The following is a 24455-nucleotide window of genomic DNA, read 5'->3' as shown; positions in this document are numbered from 1 at the left end:
GCCACAAGGGGGAGTGGGTGTGAAATCTCATGCATAGTGTATGAAATCAAAGGACTGAAGAAGACATGCTACCACGAGCCGCGCTGAGCTGACGGCTCGGCGTTTCCTGTCTGCATGTGTCCATCGACAGATCTCTGGGTGGATGATGGATGTTATGATCAGAGTGGGGGGGGGGGGGGGGGGAGGGCCTCTTGGGGCCTCAGCGGGCCCCGTACCTTTCGTCCGCAGAGGGCTCCTTGAGCTGCATGTGGGGCTTGACCCCCGTCATGGGGCGCACGTTGGTGGATAAGGCCTTGATGGTGTAAGTGATCTCGTTCTCCCGCGTCACGTCGCTGTCATAGCCTGAGAGCCCAGGGAGACGGCATTTAGGGCATTAAGCAGACGCTTTTATCCAAAGCGACATACAACGGTTCATACACACATTCACACAGCGATAGTGGAGACCACCACGCAAGGCGACGGCCAGTTAGGGTGAGGTGTCTTGCTCAGGGACACCTCTGAACTCATCAAGGAGGATTGAACTAGCAACCTTCCGGTTACAAGGCAACCCGCTGTACCTCCTGAGCTAAGCCAACGTCTCGGAGGCGCCGCTCACCTCCGTCGTCCTCGCTCTCGATGTCCGACTCCTCGCTGTCACACTGGCGGATCTCGCGGTGCCCCTCGGCCTCGTGGGCCCAGATCATGAGGCAGGTGTCCGCCCCTCCCGCCGTCACCAGCAGGGCGTCGTCGTGCGTCCAGCGCACGTTGGTGACGTGCGTGCTGTGGGCCACGTAGCGCTTGAACTTTGCGTACTTCCCCTGGGGGACGGAGAGGGGACACGGTGACGTCAACACGGATCCTCGGAAGCCCTGACCTTATCACGCCGCGGTGTGTTCACAGACATTGGGAATTCACAAATTCACTCACAAAACGAAAGGCAAAATGGCACTGACGCATCACGTCACCGCTGAATGGTCGAACAGGGAACGTCTGTAGCGTTTTGCTTTGTGTTCCACAGACAGGAGACTAAAACGCAGGTGTATCTTCTCACCTTGACGGGGTATCTGAAGAGCTTGACGTATCCCAGGTCGTCTCCGGTCGCCAGCACCTTCTTGTCGCTGCTGAGGCTGGCGGAGGTGACCTCGGTGACCTCGCTGATCACAGGCCAGATGCCCTCCACCGACGGGCCCAGGACACACGTCCACGAGTTCCAGTCTATCTTATCCACCTGGAGATGGGAGGAGACACGGGACAGGAGTGAGGATGGGTGGGTGGTTGGAGGTCGAGGTGATGGTGGTAGTATGGGTATAGGTACCAAGGATGAGATAGGAAGGTGTGTGTGTGTGTGTGTGTGTGTGTGTGTGGTGTGTGTGTGTTGTGTGGGTGTGTGTGTGTGTGTGTGTGTGTGTGTGTGTGTGTGGGTGTGGGGGGGGGGGGGGCTTACGGCATAATGAGGGCGCAAATTTGGTGGCTCCTATGATACATGCCCTAACAGCAACCTTAACACCCCAACCAACACCCCCCCCCCCCCCCCCCCCCCCCCCCCCCCCCCCCCCCCCCCCCCCCACACCAACCCAAACGCTCCCCCCCCTCCCCCCCCCCCCCAGGGTGTCCTGGTGTCGCAGTCGATAAAGACAACCATCTCAGACACCCGTCCCGGTCCCACGGGCCTCATTAGAGCCAAGCCAGGGAGACGCTTCACTGCCCTTCACCTTGTCATCTCCCCTCCTCCCTCCTCCCTCCACCCAGGAAACAGATCTAGGCCGCGGGCCACCACCATCACCCCCCAGGCCTGGCCCTCGCGCCGGAGGCCGGTACTCACCTCTGAAGCCAGGATGGTCTGCCTCTTTCCACGGGGAGCTTCGAAGAACAATTGCTCTTTCGCACCGGTGTTGACTTGGAGCAGTTTCCCTGGGATTGAAAGGACGACGGCGTTCAGTGGTGAGTCGTTGTACTCATCAAAGAGCGATGTCAACAAGGGTAATAACCCAGAACTATAACCTCCCCCCCACTGCTAACGCCCGCTAGGATCCATGCTGGGATTGGTCCTCTAGGTATCGACTGTGCATCGTTTGCTAGCGTAGAGCAGGCTTGAGGAGCATTAAGCCGTGCGTACCTCTCTTGTCCCAGTCCAGGTGGGTGATGTAGTTGAGCGATCCCTTGCACACGCCGACCCGCTTGCTGCTCATGACGTTGTAGATGTCCACGAAGCTGTCCACCGACGCAACCGCCAGGTACTTCCCCGAACCTGGAAGAGATCCACAGTGTGTTGAGTGAGGCGTTACCTACAGGGACCGGGGGGGTGCTCCTGGAACACACTACGAGGAGACCTCGGCAAAGCAGAATTTACCAGCCATTACATTAATTACACTTTTTGAGATTTTTCAATGATTAGATTTAACTTTCTCTCACCAATCGTATCGACTAAATCAGCTGAAATTAATGTTGATTTAACATCGTCAAGGAAGCATATGGTCAATAGTTTGATCAATGGACTAAAATATCCACTATATGTCTAAATAGCGGTTAAACATAGTAGTCATGATTTGTAGCCAATTCCTTTTAAAATATCAGTGTTCTGCATGTGTTCCTGTAGATTATGGATGACGTTGACTAAGCGTATGGGTCAGGTGATGAGAAATCACCTTGCATTGAAGATTAAGGTCAGGGCAAGAGATTCTAGTTCTTTACACTCATTTCTGTTCACCCCCCCCATCCTCCTCCATGTTTCCCCCAATCTCTTATTACATTCATTTAGGTCAAGCCTCCAGCACCACAGCCTATCTCACAGGGAGAGGACAGCATGGATACCTGTCTGAGCCATTAACCAAGAAACAAAGAGGCAAAGAAAAGCTAATCTTGGCAGACTTGAGGAGGACCATTACAATTTTGGAGGTCATTCCTTCTCCTCAGGCAGAATTTAGAACAGTTGGGAGAGAGGGGAGGAGGGGTGAGGGAGGAGGAGGAGGGAGGGAGGGAGGAGGAGGAGGAGAGGAGGAGCGAGGAGGAGGAGGAGGAGGAGGAGGAGGAGGAGTGAGGAGAGGAGGGAGGAGGAGGAGGAGGAGGGTTGAGGCAGTGGGGGAGGAGGAGTGAGGGAGGAGGAAGAGGAGGAGTGAGGGAGGAGGAGGAGGGGTGAGGGAGTGGGAGGAGGAGGAGGGGTGAGGGAGTGGGAGGTGGAGGAGGAGGAGGAGGAGGGGTGAGGAAGGGGAGGAGGAGGAGGGGTGAGGGAGTGGGAGGAGGAGGAGGAGGGGGAGGGGGAGGGAGTGGGAGGAGGAGGAGGAGGGGGAGGGGGAGGGGTGAGGAAGGGGAGGAGGAGGAGGGGTGAGGGAGGGGGAGGAGGAGGAGGAGGAGGAGGGGAGGGGGGGGTAAGGAAGCGGAGGAGGGGTACTTGAGAGAAGAGGGAGGGGCGGGGGGTGTGGATGAGGAGCAGCAGACCTGGGGAGAATCTGATATCAGAGATGAGGTCCTTGCGGTGGTGGAAGGACACCAGGTCCTCCAGGGTGTCTGCGTTGACGATGAGGAAGCTGCCGTCGTTCAGCCCCACCGCCAGGGCCTTGCCGTCGGGCGAGAAGCAGCAGCAGCGGCCCCCTGCCGAGCAGCCGATTCAGATGGAAACTTGAACTTATTCAATGAAATTATACAGAAAAGTATACATAGACTGCTACTGCTACTTCTACTACTACTGCTAAATGAAGGTGCTATGAAGTTCAAAATGTTATTCAATGAATCTGTTCCATTTAAAAAACACATGAATAAAAACAGTAGCCTAGCCTACTGCTACCACTGCTGATGAAGGTGCTCCTCACCTTTCCTGAGCTTGCGTACGGCCAGCATGCAGTGGCTGGGAGAGAGGTCCCATATGCGCAGTGTTTTGTCATCACTGACGGTGGCACAGAGGGGGAGGTGGGGGTGAGTGGCCAGGCCCCACACTTCACCCTCCATGTGACCCTGCGAACACACACGCACACGCTCACGCACACACACACACACACACGCTCACGCACACGCACACACACATACACACACGCACACACACACACGCACACAGAAAGCCAAAGCATGAAGACTAGGGAGGTGACTAATGCTAAACAAAGGGTCCTAAAAGCATCAGAGTCAACAGGGAAAATCATCTGAATTAAACAATTTTCATTAATATATCAAAGACATGTTTGTTGAAGAATAGCTAGGATTATTTTGTAATATAATACTCTATTTTAGTTATGCATTGGATTTAAAGTGGCAACCTTAAAGATTGTCATGTAAATTAGTGCCTGCTAGGTCCCTATCCATCCCCTATTTTGGTTACACAGTGGAGATCGAGCTAATGGCCCAAATCTTCCAGATCGCCAACAACATGCGTGTTACACATCAGCGGCAGCTGTCTTGTTTGTTAATGAAGATGCCTCAACGGTGCTTCCATAGGCTCCTCTGTACAACATCATATCAAACGCACCCCGTATTGGATAAACGGTTGTGATTGGCTGCCCCGGGATAGGTCTGCTAGACATCTGTGTGAACGGGAGGGGGTCCAGACCCATATGCCAGAGCAAACAGAACATGAGCTTGCAGATTCGTCTGAAGCATCCCAAAACAATGACTAGCATATGAATAATAAAACACTTTAAAATATCATCACAATGGCCCCTGATACTTAATGTAAAGCCTATTAGTATAATATAAATAATGCATGACTGCAATCAATAGAGTACCCCCCAGGCTGTCGGAGAACAGGGGGGCTTCGGAGCACCACTTAACTAAATTAACTATTCACACTTAACCGCAGCAATTCATCACTCCTTGTAGCCGGCTCCACTGTGACTCAGCAGGGCGACGCGTGTAGGAAGCAGCAGAGCTTTTCCCCTTTTATCAGATTCCCATTGGCCTCCACTTCCCCTTATGCCTTCACTGCCACCAGTGAGCCAGCAATAGACTGCTGAAACTCGGTGCCCTGGGTTTCTTTGGGTGGAGCTTGAGTTGTGCGTTCCCCTGCTTATGCAGTGGACGGCTGATCTGGAGCTACTAGAGTGTGCCGTGGCTGTGGGTTTCCCCTGCTTATGCGCTGGATGGCTCGAGCACCAGAATGGGTTGAGCGCGAGACATGCAGTAGTGTGTGGTGGAGGGTGAGAACGTGCAGCGGGGTGTGTGGTGGAGGGTGAGAACGTGCAGTGGGGTGTGTGGTGGAGGGTGAGAACGTGCAGCGGGGTGTGTGGTGGAGGGTGAGAACGTGCAGTGGGGTGTGTGGTGGAGGGTGAGAGCGTGCAGTGGGGTGTGTGGTGGAGGGTGAGAACGTGCAGAGGTGTGTGGTGGAGGGTGAGAACGGGCAGAGATGTGTGGTCACCTGGACCAGCAGAGTGATGGGGCCGCTCTTGTCCACCTCTAGGATTTCTCCGTTCTTGGTGCCCACGAGGATGTGCCCGTGGCCCAGCGATATGGCACGTATGGACGGGTTGTCTTCCAGGAGCAGCCCTGCAGAGCCCAGGGTGGATCGACAGAACATTGCGTCAGAAAAAACACACGACGAAAGGAATGAAAACCGAAGATAAATAACAACAAAAACGTCGCTGGCATCGAGACAAAAAGACGGAATAAGATCCGAGAGGAGGAGGGGCTTCCAGACGGGACGTTGTGGGGCTAGCACCCTTGAGGACCACAGAGGGAAAACTGGGAGCGCTGTCACCTTTAGAGCCGGGAGCCAGCACCGATCTCTTGATGGCGTACGTCTTCAGGCATCTCTCAAAGGTGTCGTCCCACAAAGCCACGATGCCGTCCTTGCCTCCGGTCACAAATCCCTGCCATGCCACACAATAACAGAGGCATGTTTAAACGGTCGGTCACCCTCATTTTCATCATTATTTCTTTTACCAGTATTCAGACTCTCCAAAGTCTCTCCCTACAAATGAATCGCTCCCCTGGCGCTTCACCCATAGTACCCAGCATGGTGCAGCGTCCCATCCTATCTATCTTGGTTGTGTACGGGGAATGGGTTAACCTAGCAACTGTGAGTGATCCGCACTTGGCCCTTTGAACCTTGCTGCGCCGACAGCGATATATCGTTTCTCTTTCTTTGGCAAATGTACTTATTGTAAGTCGCTTAGGAGGAAAAGCGTCTGCCAATGGCCTTAATGTAAATCGACCGACTTTGTGGCGGCGTCGTCGTGCGCCCCCGCCCCCCTCACCTTCTCCAGGGCGTGCATGCTGAACACGGGCCCGTCGTGGGCCTTCACCGTCTTCATGAGGAACAGGTCCCTCCAGATGCAGATGTCCCCGCTGCTCGTGCCCGAGAACACCATCTCCTCCGTCCAGCCGTACACCGCGCACATCATGCTCTCCGTCTTCCCCATGCTGCCCTTACGCCCGATCAGACCCCCGCCTAGTGGGAGGGGACACACGGGCCCCGCCGTTGGCTTCCTCTTGATATCACCCCTTGTGGTCCACCGTGTTAAGTCTGTATCGTTTGTTAGCCTCATAGCATCATTGCCTGAGTCATATTTTAAGGTTCATCTTGTATATAGAGTCAATTGGCCTAAGTCAATCAGATGATTTAGGCGGATCGGGATCATGGATTGTAAAAAGCACTCTGATTGGTTTAGGATCCAGCCAATGAGGCACAGTAAATCAGCAGCGTTAGGAGAGTAAAGTTAGGTTAGACATCAACATTTTTCGCCAAAATATGACTTAGGCAATTATGCTGTGAGGCTAGCGATATGCAATAGAGGTTAGGGTTAGGGTAATAATGATAGAAGCACAACAGAAACGTACCAGCTTTGTGCCAGAACTTGATATGTTTCACCCCAGCGGTGATCAGCTTATCCGGCATGTATGGGTTTATTTTGACCACAAATATCTTGTCCTTGCTTCCCCTGGAAAAACAGCAAAAACATAGAAAAATGTAACGGTAAGAAATTTGAATGCAACTCTATGTCAGGTGTCTAGGTAATTAAGTATGGAGATATGGGTTATTATGTATTTGTCTAAATCATGGGAAAATCAAAAGCATCAGAAATTTTTTGTGAGACACACGTGAATTCATTCACAAATATAAAGCCAGGAGGAATCATAAGTTGAACCCTTCAACCCTTCTCTGGCTGAAGCGAATCATCTATCAGACAACTCATATTGTCGCCGCCTCTTTCTTGTTATATCAACGATTATCATCGTGCATTTCAGCTCAGTTTAGCCTGGACAGGATCCATAATTAAAGCGGAGGTCATCGTTAAACTGTGTTCTAAAGACACAAGGACACCCGGCCAGTACACCCGTGGTTCTCCCGCTCCCCCCCCCCCCTCATCCCGGTGCCCAGACAGCTTGCTGGTGGGTTGGGGGGGGGGGGGGGGGGTGCTCGGCTAGCGAGCTACGACCAGGTGAAGGTCACCGCTAGTACTGACCGTATGGCGGAGAGCTTCTCGCCCTTCCTCCAGTCCCACAGGACGATGGTGTGGTTTTCGTCCAGGCCCACCGAGGCCAGCCGCTTGCCGTCGGCTGGACGGAGAGAGGAGAACATCAGAGTAGAACCGTGTTACTGTTTAATTCAGTTAGGAGACGCTTTGTTCCAGCCAGGCCATCTGACTCGAGGTTTAGATACATATCGTTGAGGAGCAGGTGAGCAGGCCGTCTTGCTCAAGCATGCTTACAGGCAGGGTGCAGGCAATGGGATTTGAACCGAGAACCCTTCAGCTGAGACTAATACCAAAGACTATAATGCCGCTGATCCAAAGAAATCATTAAAAAGACACGCAATACAATGAAATACTGACTAAACCGACTTAACGACTTAACTGTCTTTCTAGTTGGGGTGAGTTTAGTATTGAGAATCGCCAAGCTTCCTAGGGGAGTGAGATCTGTGTCAGGCAATTTCCTGGTATTGGCTAAAAGATCATGGCCCCTCCTTTGACTTGGGGCCAATTAGAAAAGGCACTATTGGTTCTCCCAAACATAGATCACAAAGCATTGATCCTTTTGTTGTATTAAGTTCTCATGTCTTATCAAGAGAATTACCATAGTGCCCTGAGACTAATGGACACAATAGATCACCGCCCGGTGCGGCAAGCCCTTCTCACTTCAGAGGGTGTTGACAGACGCCAGCGCTGGAAACACGTTTCCATGTCTCTGCTCTCCAGCCCGGGCCAGACAGCCCCGTATTGATCCACCGCTGCAGCGTCTGGACTCAGGCTCTGGCTTGTGAACTCGCTCACGTATCCCCGAGGACAGACATGTTTTTGTTTGCCCATTGATTTCCCCAGCGAAGAAGGTGCGCTGAAAGGGGCTTCAGTCGATACATGCGCCAGATTAAATTGCAGGGAGAAAACCTGATGGAGATAGAGCGTGGGAGCGCCCTCAGGGCGGAGAGGGGTGTGGAGGGGTGGAGAGGTGGAGGTGTGGATGGGATGGAGGGGTAGAAGTGTGGAGAGGTGGAGGTGGGGTGGGCTGGACGGATGGAGGGATGGAGGGGTGGAGGTATTGAGGGTGGAGGGGTGTCAGGGGTGGAGGTGTGGAGGTGTGGATGGGTGGTCGTACCTGAGAAGTCCAGGGCACACACCCCAAGCTGGTGAAACCCTCTCAGCACGGACATGGGTTTCAGCTGCTCCGTGTCCCAGATATGAACAGATGAATCCCGGCCAACCTGCACAAAACCAAACACAGAAGCAAACACAGGAGAAGTGAACGTCCACCCGAAACTTAATATTTCAACCCAACTCAACCTGGGTCAGGATGAGACAGAGGTAAAGTTCCAGTGTGTGAGATCGACCCAACTCCCAGGTAGCAGGAAGGAGACGTTCAGAATGCAAAAGGCTCGTTAAGTTCTGTCCACTCTGACTTGCTGTCTGGCTAAACAAGGTGACGCTATCAACCTGTCCCTACGCTAAACTAGGCTAAGCTAGGCTAGGCTAGGCTACGTACCTGTCCCGTGGCTACGTAGTCCTTGAGGGGGTGGATAGCCAGGCAGAGGATGTCGTCGTCGTGGCCCATGTAGAAGCGCTGCGTGTTCTGCTGCCGGTTGTACACCACCCCAACGGCGGCCACGTGGTACACGATCTCCCCCGTCTGGGTGTAGAACAGGTTGCTGCGGCAGTCGTAGCCCCTGTAGCTGAGCATCCATCCCACACACGCATACAGTCAAGAGTATAACAGTGTACGGGGCATTCCAAGGCACATGGTCCATCAGAGGTTATAAAATAATCAGATTAGAGTGGGGTAGAACAGTATAGTAGAGTAGAATAGAATACAATATAATTAAATAAATAAATAGAATGGAGCAGGGTAGAGTGGAATATTACACAATAAAACAAAATAAAAACACAATAAAACATAATAGAACATAACAGAATAGAGTAGGGTCGTTTAGAATAGATGTGGCCATAAGATGATGTGGCAGTGAGAAACAGTGGGTGGTCGATCATTTCATTAATTTGATTCATAGCGTGTTATTTTCGACTGAATGACCGTGTTTTACGTGCGTTAACTGTCATATATTTGTGTTTGCTCTGAGTTGGCGGAGGGGTCGTACCCATGGATGAAGTGGAGTTTGACTCCGTTGCCCGGGGCTTTCTCCCTCTTCTTCATGGCCATCGCTCTGTGCTTCTCCTTGCACTGCTCTTTGAGCTGAGGTAGGTCTTCTTTGTAAACCTGAGAACCCACACAGACACAGACACAGACACAGACACACACACACACACACACACACACACACACACACACACACACACACACACACACACACACACACACACACACACACACACACACACACACACAAACACACACCATTTTATTTCTGATCCTTCCCAGCTGTCTATTGTCCGGACAGAGAGTGGCTGTCAGAGTCCGATGGACTCAAACCGAGATAATGGCTGACCTGTCTGCGGTACGTTAGCTGTGTCTCTTGTTCGATCTCCGAGTCCATCTCCGGTACGTCTGATTGGTCGGAGTCGGACTCCTCACTGTACGAGTCGGCCAGGGTCTCTGCAGAGCAGAAGAAGAGAGGGAAGGAGGAGGAGGAGGAGGAGGAGGAGGAGGAGGAGGATGAGGAGGAGGAGGACAGAATTTCGGAACCTTCAATCCCACCGACCATGTACCAGTTGGGCCAAACGTTTGCTTCAGTTGAATAAAGAATTGGTGTTATAGAACTCTTGCATCAATTCTATCGCAAGAGTTGCATGTATCTCTGTATGAACATGAGTCTGTGTGTTTGTGCATGCGTGTGTGTGTCTGTGTGTGTGTGCATGTGTGCGTGTGTGTGTTTGTGTGTGTTTGATGGAGTTAGTAAGTGAGTGAGTGAGTGAGTGTGTGAGACGCACATACAAGCATGTTTGTGTTTGTGTGTTTGTGAGTGCGTGCATGCGTGTGTGCCGTGCAGGCGGCATGAGTCTGTGTGCGCGCTTGCATGTGTGTGCGCGCTTGCATGTGTGTGCGCGTGCGTGCGTGTGTGCGTGTGTACGTGAGTGCGTGTGCGCGGTGACTTGGGGTCACATCACTTAAGACAATTAGAAAATTGAAACGCTGAAAAAATAAAAAGAGAAACGCTGACACGGCGAGGAGCGAGCCCTGGCAGGACAAGACAGACAGCCACGGAGGGAGTGGGGAGCAGCCCCGGCTGCTCCCACGTCCCATTAGGAGAATTAAACGGAGGAGCTGGGAGCTGGGCTCCCGCCCAGGCCCGGGCCGGCCTCCTCGGCTTTTGGGGGAGAGCCAGGCAGGAGGAATAAAGAGCCATCGCTCACAGACACTCGGATTGGATTTGTCTTCATTCATGGGATTGCCCGTTCGCTTCGAATACTTTTAAGAAGATACCTCACAGTGCCCCGGACACCGTCGTCAATTACACAGAGATGTGTGTGTGTGTGTGTGTGTGTGTGTGTGTGTGTGTGTGTGTGTGTGTGTGTGTGTGCGTCAGTGTGTGTGTGTGTGTGTGTGTGTGTGTGTGTGTGTGTGTGTTTGTTTGTGGGTGCTTCAGTGTGTGTGTGTGTGTGTGTGTGTGGTGTGTGTTTGTGTGTGTCGTGTGTGTGTGTGTGTGTGTGTGTGTGTGTGTGTGTGTGTGTGTGTGTGTGTGTGTGTGTGTGTGTGTGTGTGTGTGTTTTTTACTTCCGTAATAGTGTGACGTCAGACTGTGTGCAGTGGGCAGTGCTGAATTGCAGAAGTCGTGCCTCCCGGCGACCCGCAAGGTTTACAACGTCTCGGGGGTATGAATTTACAGACACATGTGCAAAGCGTTCGACCAATCACAACAGAGTGGGCGTGCTGACCAATCACAACAGACTGGGATACTCGAGAACACTTGCATGTGCGTGTGTGTGTGTTTTATACCTGGTGAGTTAAATATCGGTGAAACATCACCACATTACTCTTCATGATTAATCCAAGTCTCTGATAGCCAGTCAGGAGTTTCCCTACACACTTTATGGCCCAAAATGACGATGATGATGAGTGATGAATGGCCCCACATCAATAAAGCCTTTTCATCAGCAGATATGCCTGGTCAGCACGCCTGCAGCAGACCCCAGACCAGTGCTTACTGAGCACTACCTATCAGTGTCGAGCCCTCAGATTGTCCGCTGGTCATTTGTGGTCCCACAAGGATAGGGACCGATCTACTGACCATATGAGATGGATCCCCCTTCAGAATTGTCTATGACTGATGATTGTGTGTGTGTGTGTGTGTGTGTGTGTGTGTGTGTGTGTGTGTGTGTGTGTGTGTGTGTGTGTGTGTGTGTGTGTGTGTGTGTGTGTGTGTGTGTGTGTGTGTGTGTGGTGTGTTGTGTGTGTGTGTGCGATCATGTGTGTGTGTGTGTGTGTGTGTGTGTGTGATCGTGTGTGTGTGTGTGTGCGTGTGTGGCTGTGTGATCATGTGTGTGTGTGTGTGTATGCGTGCGTGTGTGCGAGCGTGCGTGCGCGCGTGCGTGCCTGCCTGCGTTCGTGCGTGCGTGCGTGCGTTTGTTCTTTACCTTGTGGCGCTATGTGCAGAGCCTCTTTGGTTTTCCTCTCGGGAACAAACCTCCACTGGAACACGGAGTGGTCGGCTCCCCCAATAGTGATCACCCACTGGTAGTCATGTGACCAGCGGGCGTTGGTAATGTGGGCCGAATGCCCCAGATACTTCTTGAACTTCGCCCCTGGGGAACAACGGGTGGCCAGATTAATTGGTGACCAAGAGAGCGACCAGACAGGCCTGCTTCCCTAGTTCAGCGTCTGTGGCGTCATAAAGGTTGGGGAGCACGCCCCTGGGTAACATGGATCTCCTCATACCTTTCCTCACACACGGGTACCGGAGCAGCTTCACCATGCCGTAGTCGTCCGCCGTGACCAGCACCTGGTTGCTGAAGTTGGCGTCCACAGAGTTGATGTCGTTGATCTCAGAGTACTTGGGCCAGATGCCGTTCACCTCGGGGCCCAGGACGCAGGTCCAGGAAGACCACTGGAGCAGCTTCAGCTCCTCCCGGTTGGAGACCTCCTTGCCCCCTGGAGAGAGGAAGAACCGGGCTCTTCATCGTCTCGTGCAGTAGCAGATTTGGGGTATTCTTATCTTCTCCTGGTATGTTATTATGGGAATGTATTGGACTTGCATCCGAGTGCATGTGATTTGAGTCTAGAATCGATAAATGTTCTGCACAGTATGAACCCGATATGGAAAACATTACGTTGGCCATTTTGGTTTCAGAAAATAATCAATATCTATTAATAGTGCAGTGTTTTATTGACCATAGTAAATGTATATCTTGCAACACATTTAAAGATGCAGTATGTAGCATTTAAATCCCTCTGAATCAGCCCCCTCCTTATTTTCATGGGACAATACACTTGCAGTTGTAGCCCCATGGGACAATACACTTATTGAAACAAATGTATGAATATTATTATAAATTAACATTACATTTCTGTCAAATCCGTTCCGCCAGATGCCACTAAATGTCCACGGACTGTACCTTTAACTCTATGCATCACAATTACACCATCATCGACTAATGAAGAGTTATAATGATGAGCCTCCTCCTTACCCCCCCCCCCCCCCCCCCCCCCCCCCCATACACACCCCTCTATGCACTTATTGTATGTTGCATGTCCTGGTTCTTAAAAATAGTACTTAGCATTGTGTAGCATCTTATCTTTGTTGTACACGCGGAATGGGTTTACCTAGTGATTGTCAGTTCTTGGCACTTGGTTCTAGGAAAATCCTCACTGTACCGACAGCGATAGATTGTTTCTCTTTCTTCCGACAAATGTACTTTTAAGTACATTGGTTTTAAGTCGCTTTTGATTAAAACCGTCTCCTAAATTCCCTATATGTCAATGTAAAAGTAAATGATGATGCTGGCTGCTCTTTAAACCTCAGGCAAAGAACGTCCCGGTTGTAATGGAAGTGAACTCGCTTGTTCACTTCCATGTTCACACACACACACACACACACACACACACACACACACACACACACACACACACACACACACACACACACACACACACACACACACACACACACACACACACACACACACACACACACAAACGATCACACACACAAGATCACACACACAACTGAGTTCACTTCAACTGTGAACTCACCGGGCATCCGGTAGAAGAGCCTGCGGCCGCTGCCGTCGTTAGTCTGCAGGAACTTGCTGTCGGTGGACCAGTCCATGTGGGTGATGAAGCTGGTGGCGCCCAGGCACTCGCCCACTTTCTTGTAGCGCTGCACCACGCCGTACACGTCCACCGAGCTGTCGTTGGAGCCCACGGCCAGGTGGGCCCCGTCGGGGGAGTACTTCAGCTCGTGCACCGCTTCCTTGCGGTCCTTGATGTGCACCACCTCCGTCATGTCCCTGGGAAGCACATTGAAACAATGTTTGACCATGTCGACAAGGGGAGACAAAAAACGCCAAAATGGAGGCGGAAGGTATCCCGAAAAAGAAAACATTTCCGAAGCTTGATTTTATTTTTTGTACAGATACATTCTAAGAAAACCCTTTTCCTTCAGTGTCAATTTATTTGCTTATTGTTAGCCTCATTGCATAATTACCTAAGTCATACTTTTTGGCCAAATTGTGATAACTAACCTAACTCTACTCTCCTAGCCCTAATGATTCACTGTGCCTCATTGACTATATCCTAAACCAATCTGGGTGCTTTTTACATTCCGTAATCACTAAATGCCTACAAGTCATCTAATTGAATCAGGGTTTTTTTACGCTATATACAAGATGAACCTTAAAATATGACTTAGTGCATGCATGTATGTACGCACAGTATGTACGCACAGTATGTACGCATGTATGTATGTATGTATGTATGTATGTATGTATGTATGTATGTATGTATGTATGTATGTATGTATGTGTGTATGTATGTATGTATGTGTGTATGTATGTATGCATGTATGTATGTATGTATGTGTGTATGTATGTATGTATGTGTGTATGTAGGTATGTATGTATGTATGTATGTATGTATGTATGTATGTATGTATGTATGTATGTATGTATGTATGTATGTATGTATGTATGTATGTATGTATGTATGTATGTATGTATGTGTGTGTGTGTGTGTGTGTGTGTGTGTGTGTGTGTGTGTGATGCTACCAGGCTAACGATAGCTCTCTGTTAGCCTGAGGGTTGCGGCGCGCGGCTCCCCACCTGACCCGCAGCACGGTGAAGGAGCCGTCCTTCATGCCCAGCGCCAGGTGGATGCCGTCGGTGCTGACCGCGGCGCAGCGGATGGGCTCCTCCATGTTGCAGCGGGCAATCAGGGCGTGGTCGATCAGACTCCAGATCCTGTGGACACACACCGGGTCAGGGGTCAGGGGTCAGGGGTCGGCCCGCACGTGTTTGGAGAGTATCCTAACTGAACCTATCCCACACACACCAGGTCAGGGGTCAGTGAGCGTGTGGAGCTGAAACCTAAATTAACCTATCCTACACACACCAGGTCAGGGGTCAACCTGTGTGTGTGTGTGTGTGTGTGTGTGTGTGTGTGTGTGTGTGTGTGTGTGTGTGTGTGTGTGTGTGTGTGTGTGTGTGTGTGTGTGTGTGTGTGTGTGTGTGTGTGTGTGTGTGTGTGTGTGTGTGTGTGTGGAGCTGTATCCAAAGGAACCATCCTACACACACCAGGTCAGAGGTCAGTGAGCGTGTGAGTGGAACGATGATATGTGGTTCAAACTTACACTATCTGTAGGGGGTGAGCTGTAGCTATAACTTCCGTCCAAAAACATTCTTGTCAGAACTATTATATACTACAGAAACACCAGAATGATTCCACCTTATTTAAACCAACAAATACTTGAGTGTTGTTGTGAAAGTCCCGGAGGCGTTTTATTCTTTTGAACCTCTGTAGTTCTGACAATTTCAAACAGATTAAAGAGCTGCAGTAGAGAGGTGAAATTGTGCAGGTTTTACCGTGAAAAATAAACAGCACATCAAACGGCTAACAAGCAACAGCCTCGTATGCTTGCGCTACGTACTAACACTTTTACAGCACTCCCTTTTTACTTCACTGATTAAAAGTCAACCTTATTAAGATCCCTCATAAGCTGAAGGGCCCCCCTGAGAGCCTGAATTAAGGGCCGAGCTAAAGGGCCGCTTGGGTTCCACCACGGTGTGAGCGTAGCTCATCGTCCACACAATGGCCACTCAAAGCGGTATAAATAAAAAAAATTGTCACTAGTGTGTCTCACTAGTGTCTCTTGACACTCGTGTCAAAAGTGGGAGGAGCCGGGGATCGAACTAGGAGCCTTCCGTTTACCGCTCTACCGCCTGAGCCCCATGCCGCCCACTGCTGATCCCTCACCTGACGGAGTGGTCGTCGCTGCCCGTCATGGCCAGAGGCTTGGTGGGGTGGACGGCCAGGGCCCACAGCTCCCCCTCACAGTGCCCCTGCATGATGAGGAAGGGCTTGTTGCGGTCGTGGACCACCACCTCGAAGATCTCACTGTCCTGGGTGCCCACCAGGATGTGGTCCCCACGCCAGCACACGCTGCGCACCGACAGGCCTGGGACACACACACACACACACACACACACACACACACACACACATATACACACACACACGCGCATCCATGCATCGTAAACACACACACACACACACACATACACACACACACACACACACACACACACACATATACACACACACACGCGCATCCATGCATCGTAAACACACACACACACACACACACACACACACACACACATACACAGACACACACACAAACATATACAGACACACACACACACATGCATACATGCATCGTACACACACACACACACACACACACACACACACACACACAGACTCCCGTACACACACACACACACACACACATTCATGTACACACCCGTACACACACACACACACACACACACACACACACACACACACACACACACACACACACACACACACACACACACACACACACACACACACACACACACACACACACACACACACACACACACACACACACACAAATACATGCATACCATCCACACAGGAACAGGAAAAGTTTAGATTTAGAGATTTTCGTAATGTGAAAGTACAAAGGCATGTTGTAATGCATGAAGACATGATGTCAGCTGGGGTCAGCGGGGATACGGAGGGGGTGGGAGGGCGCCTCTATTGTCTACCTAGCCAGGGTGAGCGGACATGGGGATTTCACTAGTGAAAAACACATCTGCTACAGTTTGGACTTAGCAGCCAACAAAAGGAGGAGCAGATGTAGCGATCGTTGGGAACAGATTGAGTCGGTGTTTGTGCTCAGCACCGCCTATTCCAACACCGTCCACCTCCACCACCACGTATAGCTGCTGTCAGCTCCAACGTTACCCACCTCTGAGACTAGCTACCATCAGGTCCAACGTCACAACGCAACCAGAGGAAAAGAGAACATGCATCATAAAGAAACATAATGATTTGTGTAAGCAATGAGACAAACGAAAGACAGAGCCGCTTATGGATCGGGTCCTCCTGGCAGCCGCTCGATAGGAGCCACCAGTCTGGGCCTTGTTTTTTCCTGTTTTTTGCCTGTTTTTTATGGAAGTCTGCAGGAAGCGGACAAACCTTTGTATCCCTGGTCCGTCTCCCTGAGATCGATGACAGTAATTGGTTTGAAGTTGAGGTCCCAGAGGCGGACGCAGCCGTCCCGGCCCCCCGTGGCGAAGCCCTCCTCGCAGGCGTTCATGCTGAAGATTCCCGACTGCAGGGAGGAAAGGGCAGGTTGTCAGGGGGAGATGCGGACCCCTGAACGGACCATCGCTCTCATGCTAACTCATTTACACTGGTTTCTCCCCCCGCGCCCCCCCCCCCCCCCCCCTCTCTCTCTCTCTCTCTCTCTCTCTCTCTCTCTCTCTCTCTCTCTCTATCTCTCTCTCTCTCTCTCTCTCTCTCTCTCTCTCTCTCTCTCTCTCTCTCTCTCTCTCTCTCTCTCTCTCTCTCTCTCTCTATCTCTCTCTCTCTCTCTATCTTATTTAATAAGGCTTTCACAAATACTGTGCAAACTCTCTACTGGAGCCTTGAGCTGTGGCCTTGCTGCCACAGAGCCCAGAAGAGATCAACATTCTAACAAAACACAACCCAATCAACTCAAACATACACCCCAACACACACACACACACACACACACACACACACACACACACACACACACACACACACACACACACACACACACACACACACACACACACACACACACACACACTACACACACACACTCACACACTCACACACTCACACTAAAAAGGGTATACACACACACAAACTTTATACATAATTCACAGTACCCACATAATGTTTTCAGGTCATTGTCCCAAAACCCAGAATAGGGGATAATTGTAGTGTGTTGGTTCTATACCCTCCCCCATTCCACTGTCCCCTCCCCCAGCTGTTGATCCCATAGATATAATTTAATCCCACTGGTAGTACAACACTGATCCTTTTCCTACTGAGCAGGAGCCTACGCTGGTTTGACTTGATTCATTTACCGTGAAATACCTCATCGGCTCTGAGAGCAGCGATGCTGGTCGCTGGTCGCTGTTCTCAGGTCAGAAATACGAGCTATATACCATGCTGGGGCACACTCAGCACTGAACAGAGAGTACAAAGTGAGGACAGGCTGCAGAATGTGTTTTGGCGGACATGGGCAGTGATTCATGGGAGATGGGAAAGACATCCGCAGAAGGGAGCCAGCCTTCGCCTCGGGTGGGTGGGAGCGGAACAATAAGTGAGTGAGTGTGTGTTTTGCGTCTGAGGGTGAAAACATTCACCGTCTGGCAAATATCTGGAGGCTGCAGCGAACGCAGAGCAAGCCTGAGTCACACAGAGAGAGAGATTACAACATCTCTCTCTCTCTCTCTCTCGCCTGGGACGGATAACCTGCTCGATGCTTCCACGTCACAGCGCACGCACAGACACACAAACATTTCAAAATACGCACACACACACACGCACCACCACGATTGAGAGGTTGTCACATTGAACATTGGCTATGTATAGCCACAAATAGAAAGGCACAAAACCATTATTTATGATACCTGGTTGATTCTCTGACAGTTGGTTCAAAGTACAACACCCAAATAAACAAATCTGTTTAGTTTATTTGTTAATGTTGATGTCCATGTTGGACCAGCTCCCCAGCCCTTGACGACAGACCTCATCACAGCCTTGGGCCACACAGTAATGATACACATGATACCATGTGTGATTCGGCCATTGAATAACATTGACTCCCTTCCACCGTCCAGCTAGCTCTCCCCCTCTCCCCCTCTCTCCCCCTCTCTTACCCCGTGGGCAGCCAGTACAGTCCTCAGCAGGCTGATCCCCTTCCAGACGTAGATGTCCCCGTTCAGGGCCCCGGAGTAGGTGACCTCGTCCTTAGCACAGGCCAGGCAGAGGATGGTCTGGAGGTCCCCGGTCTTCCCGAACACCCCTCGTCTCGGGGTAAGGGCGTTGCCACACAAGCTCCAGAACTGAGAGAGGAAGAATACAGAAACAGGATGGGGTGACGGGGTCGTCCTTTTCTTTGTTGTAATTCTATACACTTATGCATGTGCACAAATACACAAATACAGGCACACACACATACCGCACACATAATGCACACACACGCGCATACGCACACACAGACACACACAAACACACATACACACACACATCTTGTGCACAATATCTTATCATTTTATGATAAGACACTGAACAGAACACCTCTTCGAAGTACATCTGATGAAATTATGAATTGTGCGAGTATGTGTGAGACCACCTGATTAGCATGCAGACAGACAGACACACACACACCCACACAAAAGCATTATGCAGGCACCTCCACAAAAACACACGCCTCCACACACCCACACAATTCACAAACAAGGTCATTGGAATTCACAAGCACTGCTCTAGTATGATGGCTGAATCCATCAGACGGAGAGGAGAGAGACAGAGAGAGAGAAAGGGAGAAAGGGAGGGAAAGAAGTGAGGGAGAGATGGATAGAAAGAGAGAGAGAGGGAGAGAAAGGGAGAAGGGAGAGGGAGTGATGGAGAAAACCAAGCGAGAGAGAGGAAGAGAAGAGAGATAGGGAGAGAAGGAGAGAAAGGGAGAGAAGGAAAGGAGAGAGATAGGGTTGAAAGAGGCAGAGAGGGGAGGAGAGAGCGAGAGAGGGAGGGGGAGGGGAGAGATTCAGAAGAGACGAGGAAAGGGGAGAGAAGAGAGAGAGATAGACAAAAAACAGAGAGGGAGAAAAGAAAAGAGAGAGGGAGAGAAACAGAGGGAGCGTGAGGGAGCGGGAGAGGTGTCTGCGTCGAGACGAGGCGGGGCCGCGGGGGCCACGGTGTTCACCGCTATGTGACTAAGCGGCACGAGCCTCGAGCCGAAGTAGCTGTGGGACGACAGAACCCCGCCCTCCCCTCCCTGGGGAGAGCACCAGGCTCCCTACCAAGACGGCTCTGGGTTTGGGCTGTGGAAAGGGCGTTTGACCTTGAACGGGTGACAGCGCTGGCGGTCAGGTGGTTCTTGTGGAAAGTGTGTGTGTGTGCGGGGGGGGGGGGGGGGGGGGTGGGGGTGACAACGTGAGGGTGGGAGGGGTTATATGTGGAGACAGGAGGGTGGGGGGGAAGGGAATGATCGCAGGAGGGTGGAGGGGGGGTGACGACGGGAGAGTGAGGGGGGGGGATGGGGGGGGTTAGATGTGGAGCCGTGAGGAGGGGGCCTGGCGGGCAGGACGATACAGATGCGGTCCTTTATCCCAGCGGTGCTGCCAGGCCCCGTGATGCTAACACCTCCCTGACTGATGGGGCTGCCTCCCGCTAACAGGCCGGATCGATGAGCAGACGCCACCCCCACCCCGCCGCCAAACGCCCACGAGAGGAGAGCACCCCCCGCCTGATTAGGCCTGTGTGTGATTCAGAGAGAGGGGGGGTAGATTGGGCCAGAGACAGAGAGAGAGCGAGAGCGAAAGAGAGAGCGAGGGAGAGAAACAGACAAAACAGAGAGACATCGAAATGAAGAGAGACAGAGAAAACGAGAGAGAGAGAAAGGGAGGGCGAGAGAGAGCGAGAGCTAAAGAGAGACAAGAGGCCGAGAGACGGAGAGAGAGCGAGCGCGAGCTGGTGTGCAGTCAGCCCGTGTTATGGTAAAACAGGGTGAGGACCAGTGTAAGTGAGTTAGTGAGCATGATGAGTGCGGCTGCAGCTCACAGACCCCAGCCTCTCGCCGAGGATAAAGAGACAAGACATGATCTGACGGCCTGGTTCTCCCCCTGCCTGGTTCTCCCCCTGCCTGGTTCTCCCCCTGCCTGGTTTCTCCCCCTGCCTGGTTCTCCCCCCCTGCCTGGTTCTCCCCTCTCCAGGGATAAGACAGGGATGCGAGGGATGGGAGGGATGGGAGGAAGGGGGGAGGGACGGGAGGGACAGGAGGGACTGGAGGGAAGGGGGAGGAACTGGAACGACCAGCTAATCCCCTTGATGCTGAATTACCAGGACCAGACTCCATGCTGGAGGGCCTTGTTGTGAGCCCTGCTGGGGGAGGGGAAGGGAGGGGAGGGGAGGGGAGGGAGAGAACGAGGCAGAGAGAGGAGAGGCAGAGAGAAAAAAAAAGAGAGAAAGAGAGAAAGAGAGAGAGAGAGTAGAGAAGAGGAGAGAGAGAGAGAGACGAGAGAGAGAGAGAGAGAGAGAGAGAGAGAGAGAGAGATAGAGAGAGAGAGAAGAGAGAGAGAGAGAGAGAGAGAGAGAGAAAAGCAGAAATGTGGAAATGCATGAAGATAACAAGGACGAGAGAGTTGAATAGGGGAGTGTGTACCTGGGTAACACACGGAACACAGACACAGGGAGCATCCAATCCTATAAACCCCCTAAAAGCTGTTTTCCTCCTTGCTGGTAGACATGGTTGAGGCGGTTCTCAGATAAGAATTGATGGCTTGTTTTTCTTCTGGTCCACCGACCACGGCAGCGTACTATATGTATCAAAACAAACCTAATGTGGATCAGATCCTCCGTATTGCTCGAGCAATACACTTTCTCAGCACGACCTGCAGGTAATCTCATGTGAGAGGTATACCATTTCAGCTCTGGAAGAAATCACTCCTCAACGCCACCCAGACCTGTGTCAGGGGAGAGCCTTCTTCCTCCCTCACGCCCGAGTGGCGTCCAAGCTCACCACCAGAGCAATCGGTACCATTGTCACGCAAACACTGACGGGCACAGGCCCACAAGCACACACACACACAGACTCCTTGCTTCAAAACTAATCACCTACTACCCAGATGGGGAAGAGTGATGGGTGGGTCCTGTGTGTGTGTGAGTGTGAATGTGTGCGTGCGTGCGTTTGTGCATGCGTGTGCGTGCGTGCGTGCGTGCGCGTGCGTGTGCACGTTTGCGTGAGCGTGTGGGACTGTGTGGGACATCCCGCGCTCCCCGATAGTGACAGCCAATAAAGCTCCCTCGTGTAAATAAACCAACTCCGCGATTAGCTGAGGGAGAGACGCGTCTCCCGGCGAGGAAAAGGGCGGCAGAGAGAGAGAGGCTGGCCGGCTGGGAGGGTGGGTGAGGGTGGCTGTGGGTGGGTAGGTGGGTGGGTGGGTGGGTGGTCGGGTGCCCAGCTCGCCTGTGTGGGGTTGGAGGGTGGGCGGACGGTGGGTGGGGGGTGAGTGGTGTTTTTTTTTGCGAGCCCACTAGCTGAGGGGATTACCCGGGGCTAAAGCTCCTGGATGCTCTCAGTGCGGTAATCGCCGGGCAGAGCGCCTCGCTGGGAAGCAGATGTCACATGGTCCGCTGGGCCAAGACTGGGAGGGGGACGGGAGGGCGGGAGGCTAGGGGGGTGGGGGTATAATGTGTGGCCGATCGCCCCTCAGAAAATGTGAAAGAGTATCATGGAAACAGGAGGGAAGTGAGGGACAGAGAGAGAGAGAGAGAGAGAGAGAGAGAGAGAGAGAGAGAGATGAGAGAGAGAGAGAGAGAAGAGAGAGAGAGAGAGAGAGAGAGAGAGGAGAGAGAGAGAGAGAGAGAGAGAGAGAGAGAGAGAGAGAGAGAGAGAGAGAGAGAGAGAGAGAGATAGAGAGAGAGAGAGAGAGAGAGACCCTTCTAGAGACCGAGGGGCTGGGAGGCTCAAGTAGGGATTGGTCATGAATTACACACTGAATGAAGAGGTGGAGCATGGAGGAGGAGAAGAGGTGAAGGTGGAGGAAGAGGAGCGGTTGGTAGAGGAGGAGTGCGAGGCGGGAGGAGGAGGAGGAGGAGGAGGATGAGGCAGAAGGTCAAATCTGATTGAGTGGAGGAGTCATCAATGTGGTATGTCTCTCCCACCTTGGGAAATAACGTAACCCACTTTGCTCCATAAACCCATTCAGGCGCGCGTGGGTTCTAAGCCTCAGGGGGGGAACAGGAGCAGGGGGCATCACCTAAGAGTCTGAGCCCCCAGGCAGGCTCCCAGCCCACCTACATTTGTTTCTGTTTCTGAGCGAAAATTAGCTTTTCTTCTTTGTTTTCATAACTCCCAAGCCACTACTGGAGGAATATCCCAGCAGTAAAAGTTTGGTGCTGGAGGTTGTGGGGGTGGTGGGGGTGGCGCTAGTTGTGGTGGTTGCAGAGGAGCTCATTGGATATTTATGAAGGGGGATTCTTGTGAGCATAGCATGCCAGATAAAACCAAAAAAAGAGGATGAAGTAGCATAATGAACAGCAGCACCTCACCAGCCTTTTCAAATTCCTTCTGCTTTATGGTTCACATTATTCTGCATTATTTAGGAAAATATAAATATATATTTATATGAGTCACTGCATGTCCCAGCAGGGTGTTTAACGTGTGATAAGAGCGTACTCTGGGATAAAGTGAATTTGCATACATCTATTTAAAGAGAGATGCGATCTCGGCAATGAGGAGGAGCAGGAAGTTGAAGAAGAGCAGAGATTCTCCAGGCGTCTCCTAAGCCCTAATCCACTTACCGATTTGTTTGATATTATGCAAAATAATGAGCGCACATTTGGGCCTTATTTAATCTTTGGATTTCGAGGTGTGAAAGAGAAAGAGAAGCATCTGTACCTTGATGTGTTTCACCCCACAGCTCACAAGCTTGCTCGGCTGGTACAGATCCCACGATATGTCAAATATCTGTTGAGGAGAACACAGAGGACATTGCGTCAGGGAGTGGAACGCTGTTTTCTCCAAGAAACATTTCTGATATATTTCAAAACATTGTTCACAAGTTTTCCAACCAAGTAAATGGGAAAATGTGTTTAGTTAGACGATGTACGTGTGTGTGTGTGTGTGTGTTTGTTTGTGCTTGCGTCTGTGCATGCACGACGTGTGTGTCTGATTTCATGCATGTGTGTGTGTGTGTGTGCGCGACTGTCCGTGTGTCCCTGCTCATGTACGAGCATGCACATGAATGTGTGTGATTGAGCCTGTGTCCGCGATGCCTACATGCACGTACGTGCGTCGACCGGTCTCTACAGTGTGTGTGTGTGTGTGTGTGTGTGTGTGTGTGTGTGTGTGTGTGGGCTGAATCGGGAACACAACAGCTGCCTGTATTTCATCTTTTTAAAATTCCATTTCATTAGCCGTGCGTCTCGTCGGCCGCACCCAGGGAAGCGCTGCCATCAATCAGCCTCCTTAACCCGTTTACTGCACTGCTGAGGGGGCGGCGTCCTCCCCCCACAGCTCCTACCAGGAGGTGGACGCTCAGCAGGTGAAAGAGCAGCAGAGCATCAGAGGAAATGAGTGTTTACCCTGTCTGTGTGGCCCGGGGCCACGGCCAGAACCTTCCCTCTCCTCCAGTCCCACACACAGATCGTGTTCTTGGCATCCAAGCCGACAGACACCAAACACTGCGGGAATATAAACAAAAGAAAAACAGACAATCATCATCACACGACCAGATGGCTACTACTGTTCGGTCTTAACGTAGCTTGACAAACTCGCAACAGAGGTAGTTCTTGTAACTTAAGATCCGCACAATGAGATCAATGGAAGGGGTAATAATGCTACAGCGGAGGGAAGTCTCCAA

At 51.6% G+C, this 24455-nt stretch overlaps 1 protein-coding gene across 1 annotated transcript in view; it reads right to left on the bottom strand.

Moving 5' to 3' along the window:
- The window catches only part of eml5 (EMAP like 5), a 41915-nt gene that overhangs the window by 9039 nt on the left and 8421 nt on the right, over positions 1-24455 (bottom strand). Inside the window, exons 3-27 of the mRNA XM_056591252.1 lie at positions 24178-24276; positions 23492-23560; positions 18747-18932; positions 17026-17161; positions 15751-15952; positions 14601-14738; positions 13534-13790; positions 12220-12432; positions 11919-12086; positions 9833-9939; positions 9485-9603; positions 8878-9064; positions 8494-8599; positions 7365-7458; positions 6739-6839; positions 6156-6349; positions 5657-5768; positions 5318-5445; positions 3786-3927; positions 3415-3567; positions 2096-2227; positions 1802-1890; positions 1031-1207; positions 596-797; positions 216-342 (exon numbers count right to left, since the gene is read on the bottom strand). Of these exons, the coding sequence (XP_056447227.1) occupies positions 216-342; positions 596-797; positions 1031-1207; positions 1802-1890; positions 2096-2227; positions 3415-3567; positions 3786-3927; positions 5318-5445; positions 5657-5768; positions 6156-6349; positions 6739-6839; positions 7365-7458; positions 8494-8599; positions 8878-9064; positions 9485-9603; positions 9833-9939; positions 11919-12086; positions 12220-12432; positions 13534-13790; positions 14601-14738; positions 15751-15952; positions 17026-17161; positions 18747-18932; positions 23492-23560; positions 24178-24276 (3638 nt within the window). The remainder of the gene's footprint in view (positions 1-215; positions 343-595; positions 798-1030; positions 1208-1801; positions 1891-2095; positions 2228-3414; positions 3568-3785; positions 3928-5317; positions 5446-5656; positions 5769-6155; positions 6350-6738; positions 6840-7364; positions 7459-8493; positions 8600-8877; positions 9065-9484; positions 9604-9832; positions 9940-11918; positions 12087-12219; positions 12433-13533; positions 13791-14600; positions 14739-15750; positions 15953-17025; positions 17162-18746; positions 18933-23491; positions 23561-24177; positions 24277-24455) is intronic.

This window comes from Gadus chalcogrammus, chromosome 5 (genome assembly GCF_026213295.1).
Source record: "Gadus chalcogrammus isolate NIFS_2021 chromosome 5, NIFS_Gcha_1.0, whole genome shotgun sequence".
Classification (NCBI taxonomy): domain Eukaryota; kingdom Metazoa; phylum Chordata; class Actinopteri; order Gadiformes; family Gadidae; genus Gadus; species Gadus chalcogrammus.
The sequence above is the reverse complement of the archived record's forward strand: the minus strand, read 5'-3'. Positions and strand labels throughout refer to the sequence as shown.